Below are 25,443 nucleotides of genomic sequence, written 5' to 3'. Positions count from 1 at the left end.
AAGAGTGCACATATAGCTTCTCATGCATCCGAGGTAGGACCAAGGAAGAATGCATTTAAGAGAATGCTAGGAAGAAGCCAACAAGGGATGAGACATCCCAAGGCAAACAATCCGATTCTGATCCTATAAAGTGCTTCTTTTGCAAGAAGAAGGGACACATGAAGATAGATTGCATAAAATACAAAAGGTGGTTGGAAAAGAGAGATAATTTGTCATTTGTTTCTCATGAATGTAATTTATTGCAAATTTCTGAAAATAGTTGGTGGATTGATTCTGGTGCTACTGTTCATATTTTCAACTGTCTATAGTTGTTCCTGAGTAGAAGAGAACCAACAATGCATGAGAAGAATATCTATTCGAGAAACAAGATGCCTTCACATGTGAAGGGTGTTGGAACCTGTAGGATTACTCTAGATACAGGCGTAGTTTTGGATCTTCATGATATCTTTTATATTTCATCATATAATGGAAACTTAATTTTAATTTTAAAATTGGATAAATTTGGATATTGTTTTAAGTTTGAAAATTCCAAATTGTTCATTTATAGAAATTCAATTGAAATTGGTTAGTTTATGATGGTTTGTATAGATTGAACGTGAAGATCCAAACTCAGGAGTCCCCGACTTCTTAATACGCATTGGTTGAAAATAAACGTAGCTTGATAAATGATAAATCTTGCATGCTTTGGCATCGAAGGTTGGGTCATATCTCTGAAAAGAGAATAAAGAGACTCGTAAATGAACGGATCTTGAAATTTCTAGATTTTACCGACAATGACCCATGTGTTGATTGCATAAAGGTTAAGAATACAAACACATATAAAGAGGGTGTCAAACGCAATAGTGAGATATTAGAGATAGTTCGCACAGATGTATGTGGACCTTTTACCCCTTGTTACACAGGCGAGAAATATTGTCACCTTTATTGATGACTATTCATGATATATGTATTTCTATTTGATTTTTGAAAAATCTGATGTTTTTCAGATGTTTAAGGAATTTAAGAAAGTAGAGAAACAAACCGATAAAGTTATTAAAATAGTCAAGTCTGATAGATGTGACGAATTTTATGGTAGGTTTACTGAGATGGGGCAAAGGGAAGGACCATTAGCGCGATTTCTCAAAGAGGAAGGCATTGTGCCTAAATATACCATGCCTGATAGTGCATATCAAAATGATGTAGCTGAAAGGAGAAATCGTACTCTTAAAGAAATGGTCAGGGCCATGTTGAATTATTCAACACTTCCCATGAAGTTGTGGGGTGAAGCCTTAAGGTCTGCTGTGCATATTTTGAATAAGGTTCCTACAAAATCTGTCTAAAACTCCCTACGAGTTATGGACAGGTAGAAAACTATCACAGTCTTATATGCACATATGGGGATGTCCCGCAGAGTCTAAGCTGTATAATCTTCACGTTAAAGTCTTTGATCCAAGAACAACCAGTGGATATTTCATTGGTTATCTAGAAAGATTAAAAGGGTACAAGTTTTATTGCCCATCTCATTCACCACAGATTGTTGAAACAGATAAGGTAAAATTCTTAGAAGATGGTTCAGTAGGATTAAGTGCACTTCAAAACCTTGGTTTTGAGGAAATACAGGATCCAGTTTCGTCACCTGTTAATCGCATTATTATTTCTAATGATGATGTAGTTGATCATTCGGTTGTTGATGCATAAATCCAAAGTAAACCTATTGCGGACAATGTGGAAGAGTACGAACAGGATAATCAGGTTCAATCTGAACCTGAAGAACAATCTATTTGGAGATCCACAAAGATTAGGAGATTCGCCATACATCCTAATTATGTGGTGTACCTTCAAGAGTCTTGTGATTTCATAGATATGGATGATGACCCGTTGACCTTTACGGAAGCTGTGGAAAGCAAACAATCTAAACACTGGATAAAAGCCATGAAAGAAGAGTTAGACTCTATGGCTAAAAATCAAGTCTGAGATCTTGTCGAGTTACCTAAGGGAGTAAAGCTCGTAGGGTGTAAATGGGTCTTTAAGACCAAGAAGGACTCCAAAGGTAATATAGAGAGACATAAAACAAGATTGGTTGCTAAAGGATTTACCTAGATGGAGGGCATTGACTACAATGAGACGTTTTCTTCTGTCTTAACTAAAGATTCAATAAGGATAATTTTGGCCCTTGTAGCTCATTATGACTTGGAGCTACACCAGATGGATGTGAAAACAACGTTTCTCAACGGGGATCCAAATGAAGAGGTATATATGGATCAACCTCTTGGTTTCTCTAAAAATGATCATTTTGTTTGCAAGCTCAACAAATCAATATATGGACTTAAAAGGTCTCTCGACAGTGGTATATTAAAATTTTTCAAGTCATTGTGACTTTCGGGTTTACAAAAAACATTATTGATTAATGTATACCTTAAGGAAAGTGGGAGTAAGTTCATTATATTGATGTTGTATGTGGATGACATTTTACTTGCAACCAACGATATAAAGTTGCTTTCAGAGACAAAACAGTTTCTTGCATCACATTTTAATATGAAAGATATGGGTGATGCTGCTTATGTTTTTGGCATTGAGATCCGTCGAGACAGAGCAAAAGGTTTTTTAGGCCTTGTTGAAGGAAAGAAGAAAGGCACAGAAACAGAGGTAGAGAGAGAGAGAGTGAGAGAGTGATAGAGAAAGAGAGAGAGAGTGACGGTTGGAGAACAATTGATTCAGTTTCTATTAGGGCTTCTCTCTATATTAAATTGAGAGAGGCTGAAAAGAGAAGTTACACTAAAGCCTACTATAAAATCAAAAATTCAAATAGCCTCTAATATATAAAACGACTTAACTTAAACCACCTATTCTCAACACTCCCCCTCAAGCTGGAGCATAGATATCAATCATGCTCAGCTTGTCACAACACTTAGAGAAATTTGGTCTCGCCAGGGCTTTGGTAAAAACATCAGCTACTTGATCTTCGGAAGATACATGATCGGTGCAGATATACCCAGCCTGAACCAAGTCGCGAACATAGTGACAGTCAACTTAATATGTTTAGTCCTTTCATGAAACACTGGATTGTTGGCAATATATGTAGCAGCCCTATTGTCACACATCATCAATATAGGTAGGGATACTTTCTCCTGAAGCTCGGTCAAGACTGATTTTACCCACATAATCTTAGCTGCAGTCTGGGCCATTGCTCGGTATTCAGATTCGGCACTCGACCTGGCTACCACGGTTTGTTTCTTACTCCTCCAGGTAACAAGATTTCCTCCCACAAACACACAAAATCCAGATGTTGACTTCCTATCTTCAACAGATCCTGCATAATCCGCGTCAGTGTAAGCAACAACGTCCAAAGATGGATTTCGTTTAAACAACAGACCTTTACCAGGAGATGCCTTTAAGTATCGAATAACCATCATAGCTGCATCCCAGTGAACTTTTGTAGGTTTGTCCATGAACTGACTGATTTTACTCACAGATAATGAAATGTCAGGTCTAGTAACAGTCACATATAGTAACTTACCCACCAAGGATCTAAAGCTGGCAGTGTCTACATATTCAGACTTCTCATCGAACATGTGAGTTTTGGGATCCATTGGAATATTAGCTGGCTTGGCTCCTAGCATTCCAGTCTCTTTTAATAAGTCCAACACATACTTTCTTTGAGACAACACTAAGTCATCTTTGTTTCTTGCAACTTCGATACCCAGAAAATATCGAAGGTGACAAAGATCTTTAGTAACAAAGTGTTTCTGAAGATGATCTTTTGTGGCAGAAATATCTTGGACACTGCTCCCTGTTAATATGATGTCATCGACATATACCACCATAACAACAATTCCAGCACTGGTTTTCTTGATGAACAAGGAGTGATCTGAAGCTGACCTGACAAAGCCAAAACTAGACATTACCTCAAATAATTTGTGAAACCATGCCCTTGGACTCTGCTTCAGGCCATAAATAGCCTTTTTCAACTTGCACACCTTCTTACACTCCCCCTGAACCTCGAAGCCTGGGGGTTGTTGCATGTAGACCGTTTCATGCAAATCCCCATACAAAAATGCATTCTTGACATCTAACTGAAACAAGCACCATCCATGGTGCACAGCAACAGAAAGAACAAGACGAATAGTGCCAAGACGAGCAACTGGGGAGAAAGTTTCAAAAAAGTCAACACCATACGTCTGAGTATAACCTTTTGCAACCAACCGGGCTTTGTACCGTTCAATTGACCCGTCCGAGTTATATTTAATGGTATATACCCATTTGCAGCCAACAATATCTGCATCAGTTGGAGGATCCACCAAATCCCAAGTGCCCCTAGAACATAGGGCATCCATCTCATCCTTCGTAGCCTGCATCCATTTGGGGTCGAATAGAGCCTGACTGTGATGAAGCGGAACAGACGAGGCAGACAAAGCCAAGATAAACTTCTTCATAGACGCCCCAAGATTACCTTCAGAAACAAACTGAGAAATGGGATGAAGGGTGCACTGTCTTTTCCCTTTTCGCAGAGCAATAGGAAGATCCTCATCAATAGCAGAAACTTCAGTATGCTCAGTGATACTTGCCTCAGGAGAAGAAGTTAATGGGGGCATGGAGGTAGGTGGTAACCTGTGAGTATACACTATAGGAGGGTTTTTGTATCGAGACTCCCCAGAGGATGGTGCCACAGGCTTTGGAGTGAACGACTCTAAAGGAAAAGGGGGAATTGGCAGAGGAAAAATATCACCCTGACTCTCTAGTAACCTTGGAGTAGTACTCGAAAAATAAGGAATAGACTCAAAGAAGGTAACGTTTGCACTGACATACTCTTTATGAGATGTAGGGTCATAGCAACGATATCCTTTTTGGTTCTTAGAATACCCAAGAAAAACACATTTAATAGACTGCGCAACAAGTTTATCTCGATCAGGACCCAGCTTATGCATAAAACACACGCATCCAAAAACTTTAGGAGGGATAGGGAAGAGAGGAGCCTCTGGATGGAGAATTTGAATTGGGATCTGGTCTTCTACAGAGCTGGACGGCATGCGATTTATTAGAAACCCGGCTGTCAAAACCGCATCGCCCCAGTATGTAGCAGGGATATTGGATTGAATCATAAGGCACCGAGCAACATTAAGGATTTGTCTATGTTTCCTCTCAGCCACCCCATTTTGCTGGGAGGTATGGGGACATGTAAATTGAGGTTGAATCCCATTACCAGAGTAGAATAGAAGTAAGTCTTTGGATTTGAACTCAAGAGCATTATCAGTGCGAACAATTTTAACACATATGTCAAATTGAGTTTTTATCTCTGCAATTAAAGATTTAAGAATGACAGGACCTTGAGACCGATCTTTTAACAGGAACACCCACGATAGTCTCGAGAAGTCATTAACAATAACTAGATAATAACGACATTGAGACCTATTCGGAATCCTACTCGGACCCCACACATCTACATGAAGAAGATTAAACAATCCTTGACTTGATGGACTCTGACTGGAGGGAAAAGAGCTTCGACAATGTTTTCCCAATTGACATGTTTCACACTGAAAAGAAACTGAGGGAGGTATATGAGGAATGACACGATGAAGTTTTGTCACTGGAAGGTGACCCAAACGATGATGCCACAATAGAGGACTTGAGGATGATGTAACAGCAGAGTGGGCCGAAACCTCTGGTTGGTGAAGGTAATACAGACCACCTTCCTCATAGCCACCACCAATCCTTCTCCCCGTCAGCAAGTCCTGAAAGGTGCATCCCATAGGATCAAAAATCACTCTACAATTCAACTCTTTTGTCATTCGACTGACTGATAATAAATTATGTGGAAATGAGGGAGCATGAAGAACATTGACAATTGAAGAGTAGGGGTAATAGACATGTTTCCCTGCCTTACAATTGGGGAAGAGCTACCATCAGCAAGACGTACCCCTTTCTGACCTGTCACAGGTTTTAAACTCAAAAAATTGCTCGAGTTTCCGCACAAGTGACCAGAGGCTCCAGAATCAATAACCCACCTACCACCTTGAGCAGATAGGCCATCACTTGTCGAGCACACAACCTCCGCAACAGAAGACTTTGAATTGGATGATTGTAAAGCAAGGAGATAGTCATATTCAGCCCTGCTAAGAGTTACACAATCATTGGAGGAATCTGCATCTGATTTAACCACTTGATCCATAATATAAACTAATGGGCTTGATTCACAAAATGCATGAGCAACCACACGCGCATACCCACAATCAACAACAAGCCTGACTATATCAAGTTTTGACTTCACCAATGAAATCTGAGAAACACGACCTTCGACTGTTCAGATCCAAACTCCAAATATAATTTTTAAAGAAACTTGACCAAAACCTTTCACCGCAACCAAGGATGACTATAGGCTGTAAATCAAGATCACACATCCAACACGACTTAGAGTGTGTTATCATCACACATTCGCCACTACGACAACTAGTAGCAGCACCCAACAAACCACTTAGAGTGTGATACCACAGTGCCCAACACAGAATCCCACTTCAAGGACACGGTTCCCACAAACAGAATATTTTCCAGCACAACAGGGAATCACGCCTGCTGATTCCAAAAAAAAACTTATTAACATGCAGTTTTCAAAAAACAGCTGAGTCAAAAGGATCACGACACAGCACCCAGCTGCTTGCTAAGTAGAATCTGAGCACAACCAGAGATAACGTGAGAAACAAAAACTTTTAACTCACAACATCCACCTCCCAGCCATATACCTCATGACCATAAAAAAAAAAATCAATTTCACGACTTCTGCACAGCACTTGAACTTATCAACATAAATAAAGGAATTCACGACAGCAACTCCCAGCAATATAAATCACGACAGCCAAAATAAAATCAGTTTCACGACTCCCAGCAATATACCTCACGACAGCCAAGAGAGAAATCAGTTTGGATACCAAGTTGGAGCTTTAATGGAGAAAAACTATTGGGAACCAAGGTGCAGATCTGCAGTAGACAACTTTAAAAAAAAATAGCACCCCACGTCAACTCACAGACCGCTGATCACCAGCATCACAACGATATTGACAGCAGCAACTCACGACCACAACCGATCAGATCTGATCACAACATATTTTAACACGCCTGCAATGGTGACAGATCTGGTCCACACCATGCGACTGGCTCTAAATCACCACCGATTGCAACATCGTCAATGCCAAGACTTCAACACCCAAACTGCTCCCAGGTTTGGCTTCAGATCTGAGTCACGACCTCTAGTCAATAGTCATGACTAGGTCTGACTGCAGATCTGTCGCCAGGTTTGATCTTCACACAGAAGGACCGAACTTTGATCAGCAGCGAAGGATGTCGATCTCCCTCCGACTATCCGATGAGATGTTGCTCGAAGGAAGATGATGCTGGAACTTAGGCACCCAAGGTCGCACGCTGCTCTGATACCATGTTGAATGAAAGAAGAAAGGCACAGAAACAGAGGTAGAGAGAGAGAGAGAGTGAGAGAGAAAGAGAGAGAGAGTGACGGCTGGAGAACAATTGATTCAGTTTCTATTAGGGCTTCTCTCTATATTAAATAGAGAGAGGCTGAAAAGAGAAGTTACACTAAAGCCTACTATAAAATCAAAAATTAAAATAGCCTCTAATATATAAAACGACTTAACTTAAACCACCTATTTACTTAAAACCACCTATTCTCAACAGGCCTCTCCCAAAGATCCTATAAAGATAAGGTGTTAAAGCGATATGGGATGGAGAATTGTTCTCCTAGTTCAACACCCATATTAAAAGGTGACAAGTTGAGCCTAAAGGATTGTCCACAGGACGATATTGACAAAGCACCGATGAATGCTTATCCATATGCATCTCTTGTTGGCAACTTGCAGTACGCGCAGACATGTTCTCGACCAGATATTTCTTTTGCAGTAGGGGTGCTTGGCAGATTTCAGTCTAACCCAGGTTTACCCCATTGGAAGGCTGCCAAGAAAGTCTTGCGGTACTTGCAAGGAAAAAAAAACTATATGTTGACGTATCATAAAGTTGATCACCTCGAGGTCATTGGCTACTCAGATGCGGACTTAGGAGGATGCCTTGATAGTAGAAAGTCTACTACTTGGTACGCCTTCTTACTTGCTGGGGACGCGATCTCTTGGAAGAGTGGGAAGCAGACGACCACTGCTACCCACACCATGGAGGTATAATTCATAGCATTATATGAGATTACCTCAAGAACTTTATATCACAGTTAAAGGTAGTTGATTTCATTGGGAAGCCACTGAAGGTCTACTGTGATAATGAAGTTGTGTTGTCCTTTTCGAACAACAACAAAAGTACTATGTCATGTAAGCATATGGAATTGAAGTATTTTGTTGTTAAAGAAAGGACAGAGAATCATTTAGTGCATATTGTTAATATTGGTACCAAAGAGATGATCGTTGATCCTCTTACTAAAGGTTTAACACCGAGATTATATTCCGAACATGTAATGAGGATGGACTTGTTAAACTCTTTTTTATATATGCATATAAATAAAATGATCATTTTCAGTTCTTGATTCTCATTATTTTTGTCTTTAATCTCATAAAGATTAGAGATTCAACTAAGGATCTATAGAATAGATCATAAAGGTCAATCTATTCGTCAAGTCATTTCCATAAAGTTTTTTGGTTAAGGGTTTATCGTCGGATCAAGTGGGAGAATGTTGGATTAACCACCACTAAAGTAGTGGTGGTTATCCACGATGTGGATACACCCTCCATCTGAGGTGATCCTTCCGATAAATCAACACATGATCAAGAGGGAACGGTTACGCAAACCGTTCACACCCTGTGCTCTATATATATGGGTACCATGAGCGACCCAAATACATGAGAAATACAAGGAAATCTAAGTTCTTACCTCTCCATATAGTCGATTTCCATCAACAGGGAATAGATCCTGCTCACCGGTTGCATAAAGAGAGCCTGCGCTCGTGGAGGCTGCAGCCCGGTTGAGGAGAAACATTTCTTGCTTGATCAACCACTGCTCACCGGCTCTCCTCTGCACCAGTCGACCTCCACCATCGGCAAAAGCCGCAGTCCATCAATGGCTGCATCAGGTTTAAAGTGAAAAGAAGTTGTCCATGGATCCGGACCCGGACCTGTATCCATATGCAAGTCATGTATCCACACGCAAGGTTGTGTTATGTTATAATATTCACTCTTCATTAAAGGGTATTTCTGTACCCTAATTTTTGTAAGCATATATAATATTGAATAGAGCAGTCACGGGGGGATTGGACTCGTGACCTTCTGCGGCCCCTATTCTCTTCTATCTTTCTTCTTCCTGTGCAGATAAGCCTGTAGTTCCTTCCTTTTAACATGGTATCAGAGCAGCCAAGTTAAAGCTGGGTCTGGAGTTATCTTCCAAAGGATCATCCAAGAGATCTCGAATCCCAAGTCGAGAAAACGGTGAGTTTCCTCTTTCTGCACCCTCTCTGAATCAACGTCTTCACCTCTTTCTGCGTCTTCTTAAATCAGCGTTTTTCAGATCTATTTTTCAAATCAGACCTGTGCTGTCCTTCTAAACCCAAATATGGATTTTTCAATCTCAGACTCTGTGTGTTTCCCAATCAGTTTCCTTTTAATCTGGACTTCCCAATCTTTACTGTCCATATCTCTCATTTAAATCCAAATCTGGATTTTTTAATCCCGGGCTTTCTGCATCTTCTAATCAGCTTCTTCATCGATCGCAGATCTGTATCCTCTCAGGTCTTCTACGTCTTCACCTCAGTTCAGACCTTCTCTTTCTCCGTCCTTACCCTTTGCTCATTTATAAGAATATTGATTATTACCTCTCCTTTGTTTGTCAATTACCTCTGGTTTATTTAAATTGGATCAACGACTGAATTGTCCGTTGATAATTTGGTTCTATCTGGAATATCTTGCTTTATAGTTATCATTTTTTTTTTATTACAGAATTTCTTGGAGTTCACCTTATTTATTCAATGAGGGATTATATCAATTTTGAAATCGACTCAGTGTAGCCACAATCGGATCTGCTCGCTGACACATCAGGATATAATTTTCCTGTCTTTATCTTCTGCAAAAAAAAAAAGGCAGAATATCAATAGTGGTTGATTCCTCAATAAACTGAATCTGATCCAAAAAATTTTCCCAATGGATTCCTCCTTCCCAGAAATAGGTCTTTCTTGTTAAACAACACAAATTTCTTGACTTGGAAAAAACAGATCGTTCCTTTCATAAGGAGCCAAGATCGCTCTGGACATCTGGATGGATCAATTCGTACTCCTCCAGAATTTATCTCTCAGGAAAAGGAAGATGATAAAGGGGCATCCTCAAATGTGCTTCTCAGAAATCTGGATTACATTACTTGGATGAAGAGAGACCAAGCATTGGTGGCCTACATCACCTCTGCACTGTTGCAAAAGGTTCTTGTAGCCATCCCTGATGATTGTTCGGCCAGGGAGTTGTGGGACAAGTTACTTCAGACATATTCGCAATTATCCGAGGCTAGAGTTGTGTTTCTCAAGCAGGAATTTCAGATGTTAAAGAAAGATTCCATGTCTATCATAGAATACTTGAATAAAATGACGACCATTACGGATCAGCTTGCTATCGTGGGATGTGTGGTTAATGATAAAGATAAAGTACAACAGACTCTAAGCGGACTGGGGCTGGATTATCATGTTCTGACAATGTCCTTATTGTGTCTTCCTGAGTTTCCAAAGTTTGAAGATCTACGTGCAAAATTGCTGCAATATGAAATAAATTTGAAGGGTTTTTCTGAAGAAAATCATGTGCACTCAGGGAGTCAAGACATACTTGCTACAGGGCTGATCTATGAAAGAGGAAGAGGAGGTGATGTCTTTCAAGGCATAGGTGGACAACCAAGACACGGTTTTGGGGGTCGTGGACTACTTCCAACACCAAATGTTCTTCCCAATCAGCAAAGTCAAATACCCATTCTTGCATGTTTTTTATGTAACAAGAGAGGACATATTAAAGCAAATTGTTGGTTCAATTCCCAAAACAAAGAAAAAAATTTACAAACAGAGACTAAGAAAGACTCAGGACCTCAAAAGCTGGGAGAGAAGTAAAGGAGCTATTATTGGCAGCACTGGCAGAATTGAATATGAAGCAGAATGATAAAGGCATTTGGTATGTTGACTCAGAGGCAGCAACTCATGTTTCAGGTGATGCGGGTAAACTCCTAAACCCTATTCCTTATGTTGTTAGAAATAGTATAGTTACAGGAGATGACTCTCATCACTCCATTTCACACATTAGAAATGCTATTATACTCATGTCAAAGTCTCCTCTCATGCTTTTGAATGTTCTTCATGCCCCAAATATTCAGAAAAATATTGTCTCCGTCTCAAAATTGGTTGATGATGTAAATGCTTCAGTTGAATTTACTCTCTCCTCTGTTTATGTCAAAGATCTTCACACGAGGGAGACATTCGCTGAAGGAAAGAGACGAGGCAACATATACATTTTTCAAGAAGATCCCTCCTCTACAGTCCATCCCACTTGTTCATCCTTGAAGCTTCATCAGCATTCACCATCAATTTCTTCTGAGTGTGTGTTGACCATTTCTGAATGTAATAAGCAAATTCTTTAGCATAGTCGATTGGGTCATTGTGGTCGTCACTTTATTGAAAAACTTGTCTCAAATAATTTGATTCCTAAGTCCAATATGGGGTCAGAAGTAAATGAAATAAAATGTTCGAGTTGTCACTTATGTAAGAGTCGTGTTTTACCCTTCAATCCAGTCAATAAAAGAGCTTCAAGACCTTTTGAAATCATATATTCTGATGTCGGGGGCCCTGTCCCAATTGCTTCTGATTTAGGCAGCAGATATTATCTTATCTTTATTGACAGTTATTCACGTATAAAGCATAAATTTGAAGTCTTTGGATTGTTCCAAAAATTCTATTATTTCATCAAAAACCATTTTTTCTGAAAATGTTCTACATTTCCAATGTGATGGAGGGGGAGAGTTTTCCTCTAGTGATTTTATTGATTTTCTCCAGCATAACGGAATAAGGAGAAAAGTGTCTTGCCCATATACACCTCAACAAAATGGGATTGCTGAAAGGAAGCATGAAGCATCGACATATTGTTAAGAGTGCAATGAGCATGATGCATGATAGTAATCTCCCTATTACTTTATGGACAAATGCTTTTCATTCTACAATGCATGTGATAAATCGTCTACCCATGACACTGTTAGAAAACTGATCGCCATACTTTACACTTTTTGGTAGTCACCCTAATTATCATGAATTACGTGTTTTTTGGATTTGTTTGTTATGTGCATATTGACAACTCACTAAGGCATAAGTTTCAAGATAAAGCCTTAAGTGCAGATTTGTGAGGTATGCAGATGACTATAAGGGGTACAAGTGTTATGATCCTTCGAGCAGACGCATTAAAGTATCCAGAAACGTTGTTTTTGATGAAATGAACTTTGATAATCAACCTGCTAACACCTCAAATTCAAGATCCAATGTTGAGGTATATTATCCATGGTTAACTTCTGAACTTTTCTCCAACATTAATGATGATTGTCCTCCAAACTGTAGTCAGAAGAAAATATGTGAGGAGTCAGAAAATGCACCACAGCCAGAAGAAGTTGTTGCACAACCCTTGGAAACAGGAAGGTACAAGGGCATTGTCTACACCCGACGTGAAAAAGAACCTCCACCTATTTTTGTTTCTTGCTTGGATCTTAATGTGGCCCCTCCTCCTTCACAGGAGCCGGTTGTCAGGAGGTCCACTCGACCTCGACATCCACTTGATAGATGGGTAAGCTACCAAAACTTTTCACTGGATTTTCAATTGTTTTTGACATCATAAACAAAGAAGATGAACCTCTCACATTCTATCAAGCTGCCAACTCAAAGAAGTGGATTGAAGCAATGAATGAAGAAATGGAAGCCCTTCATGAATGTAGAACTTGGGAGATTGTGCCCAGACCACCCAACAAAAATGTGGTTGGATCGAAATGGATGTATAAGATCAAATATAAACCAGATTGGAGTATTGAAAGATATAAAGCTAGACTTGTTGCTAAAGGGTTTATGCAAGAACAAGGGCAGGATTTTGATGAAACCTTTAGTCTTGTTGTGAAAATGGGGACTATTCGAATTGTGTTAGGTCTAGCTATTGAACATGGATAGGCATCTATGTCACATGGGTGCGGGTGCGGGGATTCGGCACTTCCAAAAAACCCGGGTGCGGGGGTGCGGCAGGGGCAAAATTGTAAAATATATATATATATATATATATATATATATATATATATATATATAAAGGGGGTCGGGGGGTTCCCCCGACGCGGGTTTTTTCAAATTTCATTTTATATACAGCTGCACGCACCCATCTCGTCAGGAGAACAGTGAATACTAATAGCCAGCAAGGCTACCACCATCATTATCATTTATTATGGAGAGAGAAAATCCTTTACGAAAAAAAGGATCAACAAGGCATCATTATCATTTATTATGGAGAGAGAAAATCCTTTACGAAAAAGAAGGATTAGGAGCAACAGCTGTTGTCTATCATTTATTATGGAGAGAGAAAATCCTTTACGAAAAAGAAGGATTAGGAGCAGCAACTGTCAGCAAATTTTTTTTTTTTAAATTTCACAGCCCGTTTCATAGGGCAATTTTTTTTTAAATAAAAAATAAAAAAAAATAGACCTAAATGATCCTGCAATGCACCCAGGATTGGGTTGACCGCACCCGGTGCCGCACCTGCACCCGCTCGACGCGGGTGCGGCACCCTGCTAGCCGAATCCCTGTGACATAGATAGGCATTGAGTCAGCTAGATGTTAAAAATGATTTCCTACATGGAGATTTAAAGGAGGAAATTTATATGGAGCAACCCACTGGATATGCAAAACAAGATGTCAATCAGTACGTGTGTAGATTAAAAAGAGCGATATATGGTTTGAAATAGGCATCATGTTCTTGGTTCGAGAGTTTTTCACTTGAGATACAGAGATATGGCTTCTCTAGGTCTCCACAATCCTACTGGTATATGTAGACGACATCATTATTACAGGAAACTGTGGAACTCACATTGAGGAAGTAAAGACATTTTTGAATCAGAAATTTAAGATGAAGGATCTGGGAGATTTGCGATATTTCCTTAGGGTAGAAGTCGACAAGGCATGTTATATCCTTACTCTCACTCAACACAAGTATACAGTGGACATTCTCAGTAGAGCAGATATGATAAATTGCAAACCCTTGGGAACTCCAAGTGTCATACATCAGAAACTGAGCTCTAAAGAGGGAGATTTGTATGAATATCCTACTAGATATCGCAACATAGTAGGTATGTTACAATATCTAACATTTACTCGACCTGATACAGTATATTCAGTCAATTAGGTGTCTCAATTTATGCATGAACCTTGTACATCACATATGGAAGCAGGTAAGAGAATACTAAGGTATTTAAAAGACACTGTTGGTGATGGGCTTGTGTACAGAAAGGGTGGACTGAATCAGGGAGCACATGAGATCATTGTTTATGTTGATGTTGATTGGGTAGGTGATTCAGATGAACGTCGATCGATATCTGGTTATTGTGTTTTCCTTGGGTCGAATTTGGTTTCTTGGAGCAGTAGGAAACAGAAAGGCGTCGCTAGGTCAAGCACAGAAGTCGAATACAGATCTATGGCTGCTGCGACTGCGGAGGCTACATGGATAAGGCATCTCCTCACAGAAATAGGAGAACCGATTGCTCGATCACTTCTTCTATGTGATAACCAAAGTGCTATCAATATGTTCTTCAGTCCTATTTATCACATTCGGGCAAAACACATTGAGATAAACCAACACTTTGTGAGGCAAAAGGTTGAAGAAAAGGAAATTGTACCAAATTTCGTCCGAACTGAAGAGCAAGTTGCAGACATATTCACAAAAGGATTGATGAAAGACAAGTTTTGGATGTTGCAAGGCAAGTTGTTCATGATCCAAGACCATGCACAACTTGAGGAAGGGTGAAAAGAAGTTGTCCATGGATCCGGACCCGTATCCATATGCAGTCATGTATCCACACGCAAGGTTGTGTTATGTTGTAATATTCACTCTTCATTAAAGGGTATTTCTTTACCCTAATTTTTGTAAGCATATATAATATTGAATAGAGCAGTCACAGGGGGATTGGACTCGTGACCTTCTGCAGCCCCTATTCTCTTCCATCTTTCTTCTTCCTGTGCAGATAAGCCTGCAGTTCCTTCCTTTTAACACAAAGTCTCCCCTGTTTGTTTTTTGTTTAACACAGTTTTTGCTGTGTATTTTCCCTGTTCCTGCGCAGGCTACCGGTAAGGAGCATACCCCAACAGCAGATTCCTATTTGAGGTGTGGAAGGATCACTTCTGAGGCCTGGCTTGTGCATAGTTGTTGTTTGGTGGGATGCTTAGGAGAGGTAGGGAAAGGGTTAATAATGGTTAGATTGATGGGTTTAAGTGCTGTTCGTATTGCTTCTCGCAGAGCAGTTTTTTCTTGTCAAATTGTTCTTCTTTCCAATGGTATCGTTTAGGTTAAGTTTGTGGTTCTTCCAAATGGTCACTGATTATGGTGATTTGCCCATTTCACCTGGATAGCTGCTTATAGCCATTTTCCGTTTATCTCTTTGACAACAAGCGTATTTTGCCTATCGCAGAACTATGGTACTTTTTGAGGTTCTTTTTTAATGTTGTTATTATGCCTTTCTTGCACTGTGTTCTTATGTTAATAATTTTTTATCTATTTCAAATAAATTAGCGTCGTACTCATGATACGAAGAATCAGATTATTTCTGTCCAATCCATTGCATGATTTGGCGGATTGCTCTTGCTTCTATAACTCTTCAAAAATTTTGTCCATCCTCGCATCCAGAAACTGCCAATAGCATGTGACTACAAAATACATGAGAGAAAGGCTAACATAATACATATCCTGCTCATAATATATTCTTAGATGGGTTTCTGACTTGATCTGAGAGTTGGTGCTTGGTGTTTAGCTTGCTCCCAGTGGACACACATATTGCAGAGAAACATGTGCATAATATGAATTATGGATCCTATAGTAAATTCTGGGCTGTCAATCTATATTATTTTTAATCAACATACTATGACTACAATGTTCATGTTACTTTGCTTTCTTTCTTTTCCCTGAAGTAGCGCTAACACTTGATGTTCATGGACCACATATCATGTTGTTGATGTTTTCAGATAACACGTCATCTCATGCTAATGATGACTCAGTCACTTGCAGGGAGCATTTGGATAATATGTAAAATCCACCAGAGCTTTATGACTGAAGCAAGTTGAATAACAAAGGAATGAGCAAGGACTCTGAAATGCTGAAACTCCCAATTTTGCCTCAGAATATACATTCAGAGGCAGGCTTGGGAATTTGGGGAGTGGCTCTACTAGTATCTGGTTTCATTTTCTTGTTGGGATTTTTCTATGCTGCCATTCTGTCTAAGCTGCTACCATCATCTGGAAATCAGATCTTATCTGCCATTCAAAATGACAGGTGCTTTTTTTTGGTCATTGTAGATCCAAAACAATCAGCAGCTTGTGTTCTAATAATTTACCTGAGCACCAGTATATTTGGTTGATGTCTAGTTTGAAGAGGCCTTTTGTTGGGTTATGCATGAGATAAGCCCCTGTTTGCATCATGCTTGCAGTTTTCTGGTGTTGCTCAAATAATTTACCCTTTTCTTTTCTCCTTCTGGCTGGTGCAATTTTAAAGTTGTTTTTGTCCTTCCTTTTGTACTTTTCATTCATTTGAAGAGCTGAAACATTTAGCTATGAAAATGATCATTTTTTTCAATTATTTCGTAAGAACTGCCATATATCTGTTGGCAATTTTGTGTTCCCTGTGTACATGTATTTCAAATTCGAGCTTGCACAGCCACAATCAAGTAGTGCTGATTTCAAATTCGACTTTGCACGGCCACAATCAAGTGGTGTTGATTTCAAATTCTAGCTCCGGTTCAATGTAAATTTGAGAGATCTTGGAATTTGGGGAAGAACATGTACTTTCCTTCGATACTAAAAGTCTAGTAACACTTATTGCATATCAATTGCGCTAATGACTACTATACAATGAGTTTGACAACGGAATATTAAAATGTTCATAATGCGTGTAATGTTGTACTGTGAACAACTTCAAAATGTACAAGAATGCAGGAATCCATGAGCCAATGCATTGCATTTAGCACCAAATGGTGATGCCTTTTGCTGTTTGCCTTGTATTCCATGGTCATGTTTTATGATCCGTATTAAGAGAATTTAAAAAGTTGTTTTTATTCCCTTTGATTGTTGCCCGTTATTGAAAACTGTGATCTCTCCTTAGGTTGCATACGTTGTCAATTTTAGCCAGCATTACCACCAGGTGTGATGGTTTCTTGGTGATTGTACTTTGCTGAGGAATACAGTAACAAGGTTTCAGTACGGAGAATCTCTCTCTCTCTCTCTCATGCATACACACGGATTCATGTGCACGAGATTCTATATGCTTTAACTTGCAGAGCGACCAAACTTGTATGGTTCCTCATTAACTATTAACACATCAAACATGAGTTCTTTTCCTGATTTTACTGTTATATTTAGCATACTGTAATTCTTATGTTTGTTCAATAAAATAATCTCTTTAGTCATTTTGCCCACAATGTATCTTCCATCCAAAAAGTCATTTTTAAATTGGTTTCTTGTTACTGTTTTACATTTTTTGTTTCTTTCTTAGGTATTATTGCCTCTTGATGTCCGTTACTCTCCCTGTTCTTGTGGTAGCTGTTTATTTGCATTGGCTGAGCATGAAACTCTTCAAGCATGCATAAGGTAATTCATGTTGTATTCTTCCCATCTTTTAAATGAATATAAACTTTGGTTGTGGGAATGGAATAAGTTTGGTGCACCCTTTCTTAGTTTCAAGATAGCCTAAGGGCTTTCTATGTCATTGAGTTATGAACAATGAAGGCAAAAAAGTTTGTAGGCAAATTGGCTTTTGGGATCTTGGGGCGGCCCATCCTGTGTGTGGTATCTCTGGCTGCTGAAGATAAAGGTGAAGCATTAAAGATTCTTGGTTTGTGTCACATAAAAGCCTTTTCACTGCCTCCAAGACTCCAAATGGGGGACTGCTTTGATTTTATATTAGCAATCCTCATCTACGATCTTTTATCATTTGGATGTATTCCATTCCTTGGATTATCCTTATATTTAACAAATATTGGGTTAGTAATGATGGGTTGAACTGGTACATGCAAGCCCATTTTGGTAGAGATCATAAAATTTTCTCATTTTTTGAGTCCTTGATATGATCTACATGAGTTTTGAACCATGTGATTGTGACGACTATGCCGGTTTTCCAATAACTTAAACCAAAACTTCATGACTCAAAAAATCGTTCTTTTACATCCAAGAAACATAATCGAAGGTATGATTCCTAGTGAACAGACTTACATCTTTGCGTCCAGGTTAAATAGTTGCAGCTTACACCCTATGGCTTCTTGTTAGATGGAATTATGGTAAACGGTGAGACTCTGGTCTGGGTGGCGCATCGGGTGGTTCAAGTCAAACAACTCTTTGACCATGCAAAGATTCTCGACCCGAACCGGGTCAACTGACGGTTCACCAAGTTTATGGTGTGGTGGGACTAAGCTCGAGCTGAAACAACACCAAGTCTAAGTCCAGTCAATGTGGTGCTACTCAACAGAGAAGAAAAAGGATATGATTGAAGATTGGGTCCTTGAGTGGTGGGCTTAGTGACAACTCTTGCCTGAGTCAATTACAGGCAATGGGTGACTTTGACTCTGTACTAGCTTCACTCATTGCCAAGTTTATCAAGACCTCGAAGGTTTTACCAACCGGAGGCCAGTCAATGTGCGATCGGTGATGGGTTTTTTTTCCTTGGATTATCCAAAAAAAATAATCACCAAGTCAAGTTTCTCACTGAGTGTTCCCATCCCCAATTTTCTTAACAAATTCGTTGACTCGATCCAGGTGGTTTTGTAATTTATCGGGTCAACACCCACATCAGATATCCAATGAATCTGAATCAGATTCGTTGATTAAGCCCCATCCAACTTTGGTGGAAATTTTAGAAAAAAAAGAGAAAAATGTTAGACTGATTGTGCCGTCTATATGCATGTTTAGATCCAATATTGATATGGTATATATTGGATTTGGTTTCGGTAATGCGTCCCCTACCCAAATTCATGCGTGCCCTATTCTTTCCTTGACAAACTAAAGGCCCCTCAAGTTTTATTACGTAGCAAGTATGAACCGACATTGGCGATATTCTGAAAATATCATGGTGTTATCACGATAATTTGAAAAGCTTAACATAATTTCAAGGAAGTCACATGTTAAAACCTGTCAGACGGACGTGCCATTTTGGCCACGTAGCTTTGGTGACACGAGCAAACTTGTTGATTTTGGACACGGATTTGTATGGGGGCATTATTATAATATTTTTAGCAATTTTTTACTTTATTTAATAATAGTAAATATTTAAATATGAAAAATAGCTTTTTATCAATTACAAATTTTATAAATTTTGTGTCCTTGTCTCATTTCTGAAAAATTTTATGTCCTATCCACTATTTTTGTAACGTAGAATATATTTTGATCGTGAGAAATAAAAGCGCCTTTTATATTTAATTCCGATTTTTTTCCGATAATTTATTTTAATCGCGAGAATTTCCTGCGCGTACGGAGATTTCTGACTTTGACATGAAACTAAAAAAGGACGGTTCCACGCACATGGCGTGTGGTGTGGGAAAACCTTTTCCTTTTCATGGGTCAAATACCACGTTCGGTCGAATCGAATTCCCTATCTCTCTCGCTCTCTCTCTCTCTCTCCTCGTGGACGGCACGTCGTTAAGGTGGGTTTGTTTCCTCCTCCAAAATCTTCCTGTATAGAAGAAAAAAGAGAAGAGAAGCTCCCCATTTCGTGAGGATTCAGGTAAGACGCTTCCCATCATCTCTCTCTCTCTCTCTCTCAGCGTTGGTCATCGACTTTCACATGCATTTAATCTCTTCGGGTTGGACTTGTTGATTTTGACATGCGTCTGCTGGGTTTCTTTTATTTTGGAATTTTGAGTGCTTCCTGAAATGTGAGGTTTCGTTTATTTCTTGGTTATTCGAAGGATTTAACGTTTTCGTGGTGTGGGTTGGTCCGTGGTTGAATGCACATTTATAACAGGTAGAATAGAGTTGAATTCTGGTTTAAAGAAAGTGTACAATTCAATTTAAGGGGATTTCTTCATAGATTTTTCTGGGTTCTGTTTCGTTTGATAGTAGTGAGGATGTGTAGATGAAGATATTGTGATTTTTTGATATGTGATTAATTTTTTTTCTCTTTTTCCTTGTGTGATTTTGGGTGTTTGAAGTCACATGCATTGAATGGTTAACCGTGTTTAGTTTTACTAGCTGAACGAAAGCATGAATGTTACTTCTTGGATTCATTTTTTTCCTGAATTTCTGATTAGAGCCATAAGATATACAATGAGCACGTATTATTGTTTTTCCTCTTCATCACAGTTCTGTATATAATAAATATTTAGCTGTATTGGAATTTGTGATGGATCCTGTCTCTTTAAATGGGTGTATGAGGATTCTTTTCTTTTTTAGGTGACAGCATGATTGCGGTTTGTTTTTTAGGCTGACATCTGAAAGAATCTTCTGTGGGTCTTTTTATGCCAACATCTGAGAGAATCAATTCTTGGTTTCTCTGAAGATGTCTGTTTCTCGGAAACTCAGTTATGTTGTGGTGGTTGATGATAATGGCAACAGTGAAGATTATGGGGTTGGAGAAGTTTGTCGTCATCATCATCCAAACTTCTCATTTTCATATACGCTTACAGATTTGCAGAGCATGTTGCAGCTAGCTGGCTGCAAAATGAATCATGCTTTCAAGGTAGTCTATTTTTTTTTTCTGGATTCATTCCAAAACAAATAATTTGCAATTCCATATGTTCTTTGATGTTTTATAATGTTTGATAACCAGTATTTGTGTTGGATCCGGTTTTATACCTTCTATTGCATAAGGACTTGCTTATTTGTTGTTGATTGCTAGGGTCGCCAACTGGCTTTTGAATTTTGAGATACTGTTTATTTTGTGCCATCATAAATCCTAATTTGTAAAGTTGATTGCTTTTATATTATTGATGTAAATGTGCAATTATGAATCCTTGTGTGAAGAGAATCAATTGACATAAATATGCACATCTTGGATGAGTACAGCCTCTACTGGTGACTGGGTCCTCTTGCTGTCTATTGCTTACTCATTAGAATGCTTGTTAAAGAAAATCTAGAAAGGTTTGCTGGTTACAGCCAGATTACCAGTCCTGATTTAGCAAACCGGTGTTTGGAAGGCAAATTCTTGAGAACATATTTCAGATACTTCTTAGTATAGTGTATGTAATTTAATGTACATCTCATTATACAAGGATATAGTTGCAATTATCTGGCACCTAGTGTTTGATTGTAATATTCCTTTTCATGATATGAGAAGGATGTGCCACTTGCTCCCTTTAGGCTAACTGATCCATTGCAGCCCATTTATCTTTATCTTCCATCCTCTCCAACATGTAGAGAGGCATGAGAAACTAATAATCTTCTCCATGAAAATCATGTTTATTCATTTCTGATTCTTGTATGTGCAAGTTGTTGTTTGATTATTTGCTGAAAATTCAGTGATACTGATCTAGATATTCCTGAAGTTGGGAACAGATCTTAATGTGAAAAGCTATATAATGTAGTAAACCATAGAATTTCTCTTGCTATAGCTGAAAGACCTTGGTGAGTTTTTTTTGTATCATCTGGAACATGATATTGTCTGTGTCATGCTTGAAAATAATGTGACATAGAAGAATTTCAATTGCTGATTTATGTACACGTATTATTTTCTATGCCACTTATGTTGCCTGACTTCTAGTTATGATAACTAACTCTCAAACAGCAGCTATTTTTCTGACTCTCAAACAGCAGATATTTTTCTGACTTTATATTATAAATTCAATAACATTGTGTGATTTCCATCTGATATTTTTATTCCTATAGCATTGGTTGTTCATCATCAGAGTTGATTTTGTACATGTGCTTCTTTCTTGTATTTCACAGCCCATCAGCATGAATCCTAGCATGTTAGAACTTTCTTCCTTGTATTGATTTACATCTTAAGTACTAACAACTTTGTTTCATCATAAGATTAGCAGAAGAGTGTTTGACATTTTGGAAAATGAACACACACAACCTGCTGCCGGATGTTCTGGCAAGGAAAGCTCAACTACAATTGCTGATATCTTGTCCAGCAAAGCAGGGAAACATTTCAAGAATGACAAAGAAGCTAACGATGAAATACCTGGGAATGTGGGTGGTGACTTCTCCTGTAACAATAAATTGTTTGATCTTTACAAACGACAAGCCATGGTCATTGTCAAGAGGGAAAAGTTTTTAGATGTGATATGCAGTTCTCTTACACAATATCATTATGTGGGACCTAGCCAACGTTCTGATATAGTTCTTGCCTGCAGGTATTTTCTTGTAACTTATCTTTTAGATAAGCAATATCCTCATCAGCCTTATGTAAAGGATGCAACATGCAGGGTTGATTTCCTGCAAATTTATCTCATGTAGTTTTGTGAGATATCAATTGTACAATTTTTTAAACTATCCTGCCATTTGCTCTCAATACAAGGGTATATGATGATGTTTTCATTAATGAACTTGAAAGCAATACGTTGATATTGTGCAACTCCTCTTTTGGTCTCACCTTGACCAGTACATGTATACATACATATATACATACATGTGTCTGTGTGTGCATGCAGTTTGTATGCATATGTTGCCAGCATTGGAAAATAAATCATTTATAGAGAACAAGAGTTGGAGAATAAATGCCTTAACCATAAAAACTAAGGAAAAGGGACACAAGGCGGGGCATTGCATCAGTTGTTCTAACATCAGCCTTAATCACATGTCCATATCAAACGTGCTGAAGCAGATGGTTGCAATGAAATTGTTTATGGGATTCTCATAGCACAAATGCCTACACGAAGAAGTGTGCTACTCCGGGTGTCTGGATGTTGGAGACTGGAAATAACTGAAGCTGGAGTATCTTGAATCGTATCTACATTTTAACTTGGATTGTGTTTGCACTTGGATCTTTCTTGTGTATTTACAAATCTCGAGTTGAATCCTCTTGCTTACCTAGGACTAGGAGGTTTATCGAGTGGAGTAAAACAAAATGATGTATGGACCAATTACTAGAAACCAAAATAATGTAATTAAGGAAATAATTCGTGGAATAGTTGTTAACAGTAAGGAGTCGAATATGATAATTTGATTTGGCGGATTCACATTGTCTTAACCAAGAGGTTTCGGGCTCTGATCCCACCGAGGACTGTCTCCCAGCTTCATTTAAAAAATAAACAAATAAATAAGATAGATATTGATGCTGAAGTCTCTTTGATGGTCTTCCTGATAGCTAACTGAGTGGTGCAAAGGTCTTGAAAATTGAGATCTGTTCAAGCCTTTACCTTTTATTAACTGAAGACAGAATTATCAAACAAAGGTATGAAATCAACCTGTAGTTTGAATAAGCTCCACTGGCAGTGGCTGAAACTCGAGTCTGCTACAAATTGTCCAATTCATAATAAGAAATGAACATTTATAAGATAGCTTGTACAGGCTCACTTCTTTTCACTCAGGTCAAGGGAACATCAAGGTTCATGAATATAATGAGTTGGAGTTTGAGAATGGACCCCCTATTTGGGAGAGCATTATTGATGAATTACAAATGCATCCATTGTTCCTCCTTGATATACTCTTCTCATTAAGCTCATAGACTTCCTGGCTATTTCATAAGCAATACACTTGCCATTTTGTTTTGGTTATAATGATTTCTGAAATGCTTATGGGCCTTTTCTGGAAATGGGAGTAGTGTCCTAATCATCAAATATAAATTACTTGGCGCATGTGTTACATGCTCTATCTTTCTTTAAGAGTTTTGCAATTTCTATTGGCTATCAATAATTCAGAATTAGCAGAAATTTCTTGTCTTCTGCAAGGTTGTTTGTCTTTGCATGCACACATAAAGATGTTTTATCTCTACCTACCTCCCTTATATATATATATATATGAAAAGCAAACATAAATACACAATGCTACTAAGAGCATACAAGAAAGTGCACATGCACAAGACCACAAATGCAATACACTGGCCACTAATGGGCAAATACAAGGCCACAAGGGCACACTCACAATAGCACCCAAGAGAGTACAAGATATAAAAATATTACTTTATTCACACTTACAATGCTTAAGACAAGCATGTTAAACACAAGGGGGTTTACCCCGTATATATACAACAAAGTTAGAGGACTAGCCGTTGGGATGGTGCCAATGGCTAGCTAGTTAGCGGTTAGCCTAGTCTATAACGGCTAGCTAACAATGACAAAAATGCCCCTATAAAGGTGATAAAAATACAAAAAATAAAGAAAATAAAAAAAACCAAGAAAATATATGAGAAAGAAAAAATAAAATATATTAAAAAGTATACATATATAAATACTACGAAGGCATATATACATAATATGTATGTACACAAATATATTTAACTCCCCTCAAATTGACGATGAAATCATCAAAAGTTTGCTAAGAAGGAAAGAAAAATGTGGTGAAGGCAACACTTTGGTGAAGAAGTTATCTTGTTGAAACTCTGATGTCACGTATGAAAGCTCCATGGTTCTTTTAAGGAATTCTTCTCGAATGTAGTGGCAATCTATTTCTATATGCTTTGTACGCTCGTGGAATATGTGGTTGCTTGCAATGTAAATGGCACTTTTGTTGTCGCAAAACATATTCAATGGAGTAGATATGTTGATGCCCATATCTTTTTGTAAACTTCTTAGCCAAACAATCTCTATAGTTGTAGTTGTCATTGCCTGATACTTTTCTTCAATGGAAGAAAACAATACTTTTTATTGTTTCTTACACTTCCAAGAGATAGCGAATCACCAAGAAAGATACATTAACTTGTAGTAGAAATACGATCATTATGATTGTCTCCTCAATCTGAATCAATATAAGTAATTAAGTTTAAGGATGAGGAAGAGGATAAGAAAAGCCCTTTAGTTATGGTGTCATTTAAGTATATGATAATTATCGTAACTGGAGTGGGTGGGCGCATGCTGAAACTGGCTCGCATTGTGAACTTCATGTGCTATATCAGGTCGAGTGATGGATAAGCACGTGCGGGACTCAATTAGTTGTCTGTAAGGTGTGGGATCATCTAAGAAAGTATGATCGTTGGTCATTGTTCTAGCGTTATTGACTTCGAGAGTATCCACAACATTTTCATTTGTTAACCCAAACCTAGCAATAATCTCATATTTCGATTTCATTTGAGACAAAACATATCTTCGAGGAGGAGTAGGCAACCTCAATACCTTAAAAAACTAATATCAAATATATCA

The 25,443-nt window shown here is 38.4% G+C and overlaps 1 protein-coding gene across 3 annotated transcripts in view; it reads left to right on the top strand.

Moving 5' to 3' along the window:
* Window positions 1-25,443, top strand: part of LOC149814205 (P-loop NTPase domain-containing protein LPA1 homolog 2-like) — a 38,366-nt gene that overhangs the window by 3,416 nt on the left and 9,507 nt on the right. For 2 of the 3 annotated variants that reach the window (XM_089989495.1, XM_089989494.1), the window contains exons 2-5: window positions 16,230-16,493; window positions 17,709-17,803; window positions 20,597-20,882; window positions 22,175-22,500. In XM_089989495.1, the coding sequence (XP_089845621.1) occupies window positions 20,703-20,882; window positions 22,175-22,500 (506 nt within the window). In that variant the 5' untranslated portion in view covers window positions 16,230-16,493; window positions 17,709-17,803; window positions 20,597-20,702. Of the gene's footprint in view, window positions 1-16,229; window positions 16,494-17,708; window positions 17,804-19,828; window positions 19,929-20,596; window positions 20,883-22,174; window positions 22,501-25,443 lie in introns of those variants that run through there. The other variant, XM_089989493.1, reaches the window with a different exon arrangement.

The sequence above is a fragment of the Nuphar pumila genome, chromosome 15 (genome assembly GCF_984573655.1).
Source record: "Nuphar pumila chromosome 15, dmNupPumi1.hap1.1, whole genome shotgun sequence".
NCBI classification, from domain to species: Eukaryota; Viridiplantae; Streptophyta; class Magnoliopsida; order Nymphaeales; family Nymphaeaceae; genus Nuphar; species Nuphar pumila.
Note: the sequence above shows the minus strand (reverse complement) of the source record. Positions and strands in the feature narration are given on the sequence as shown.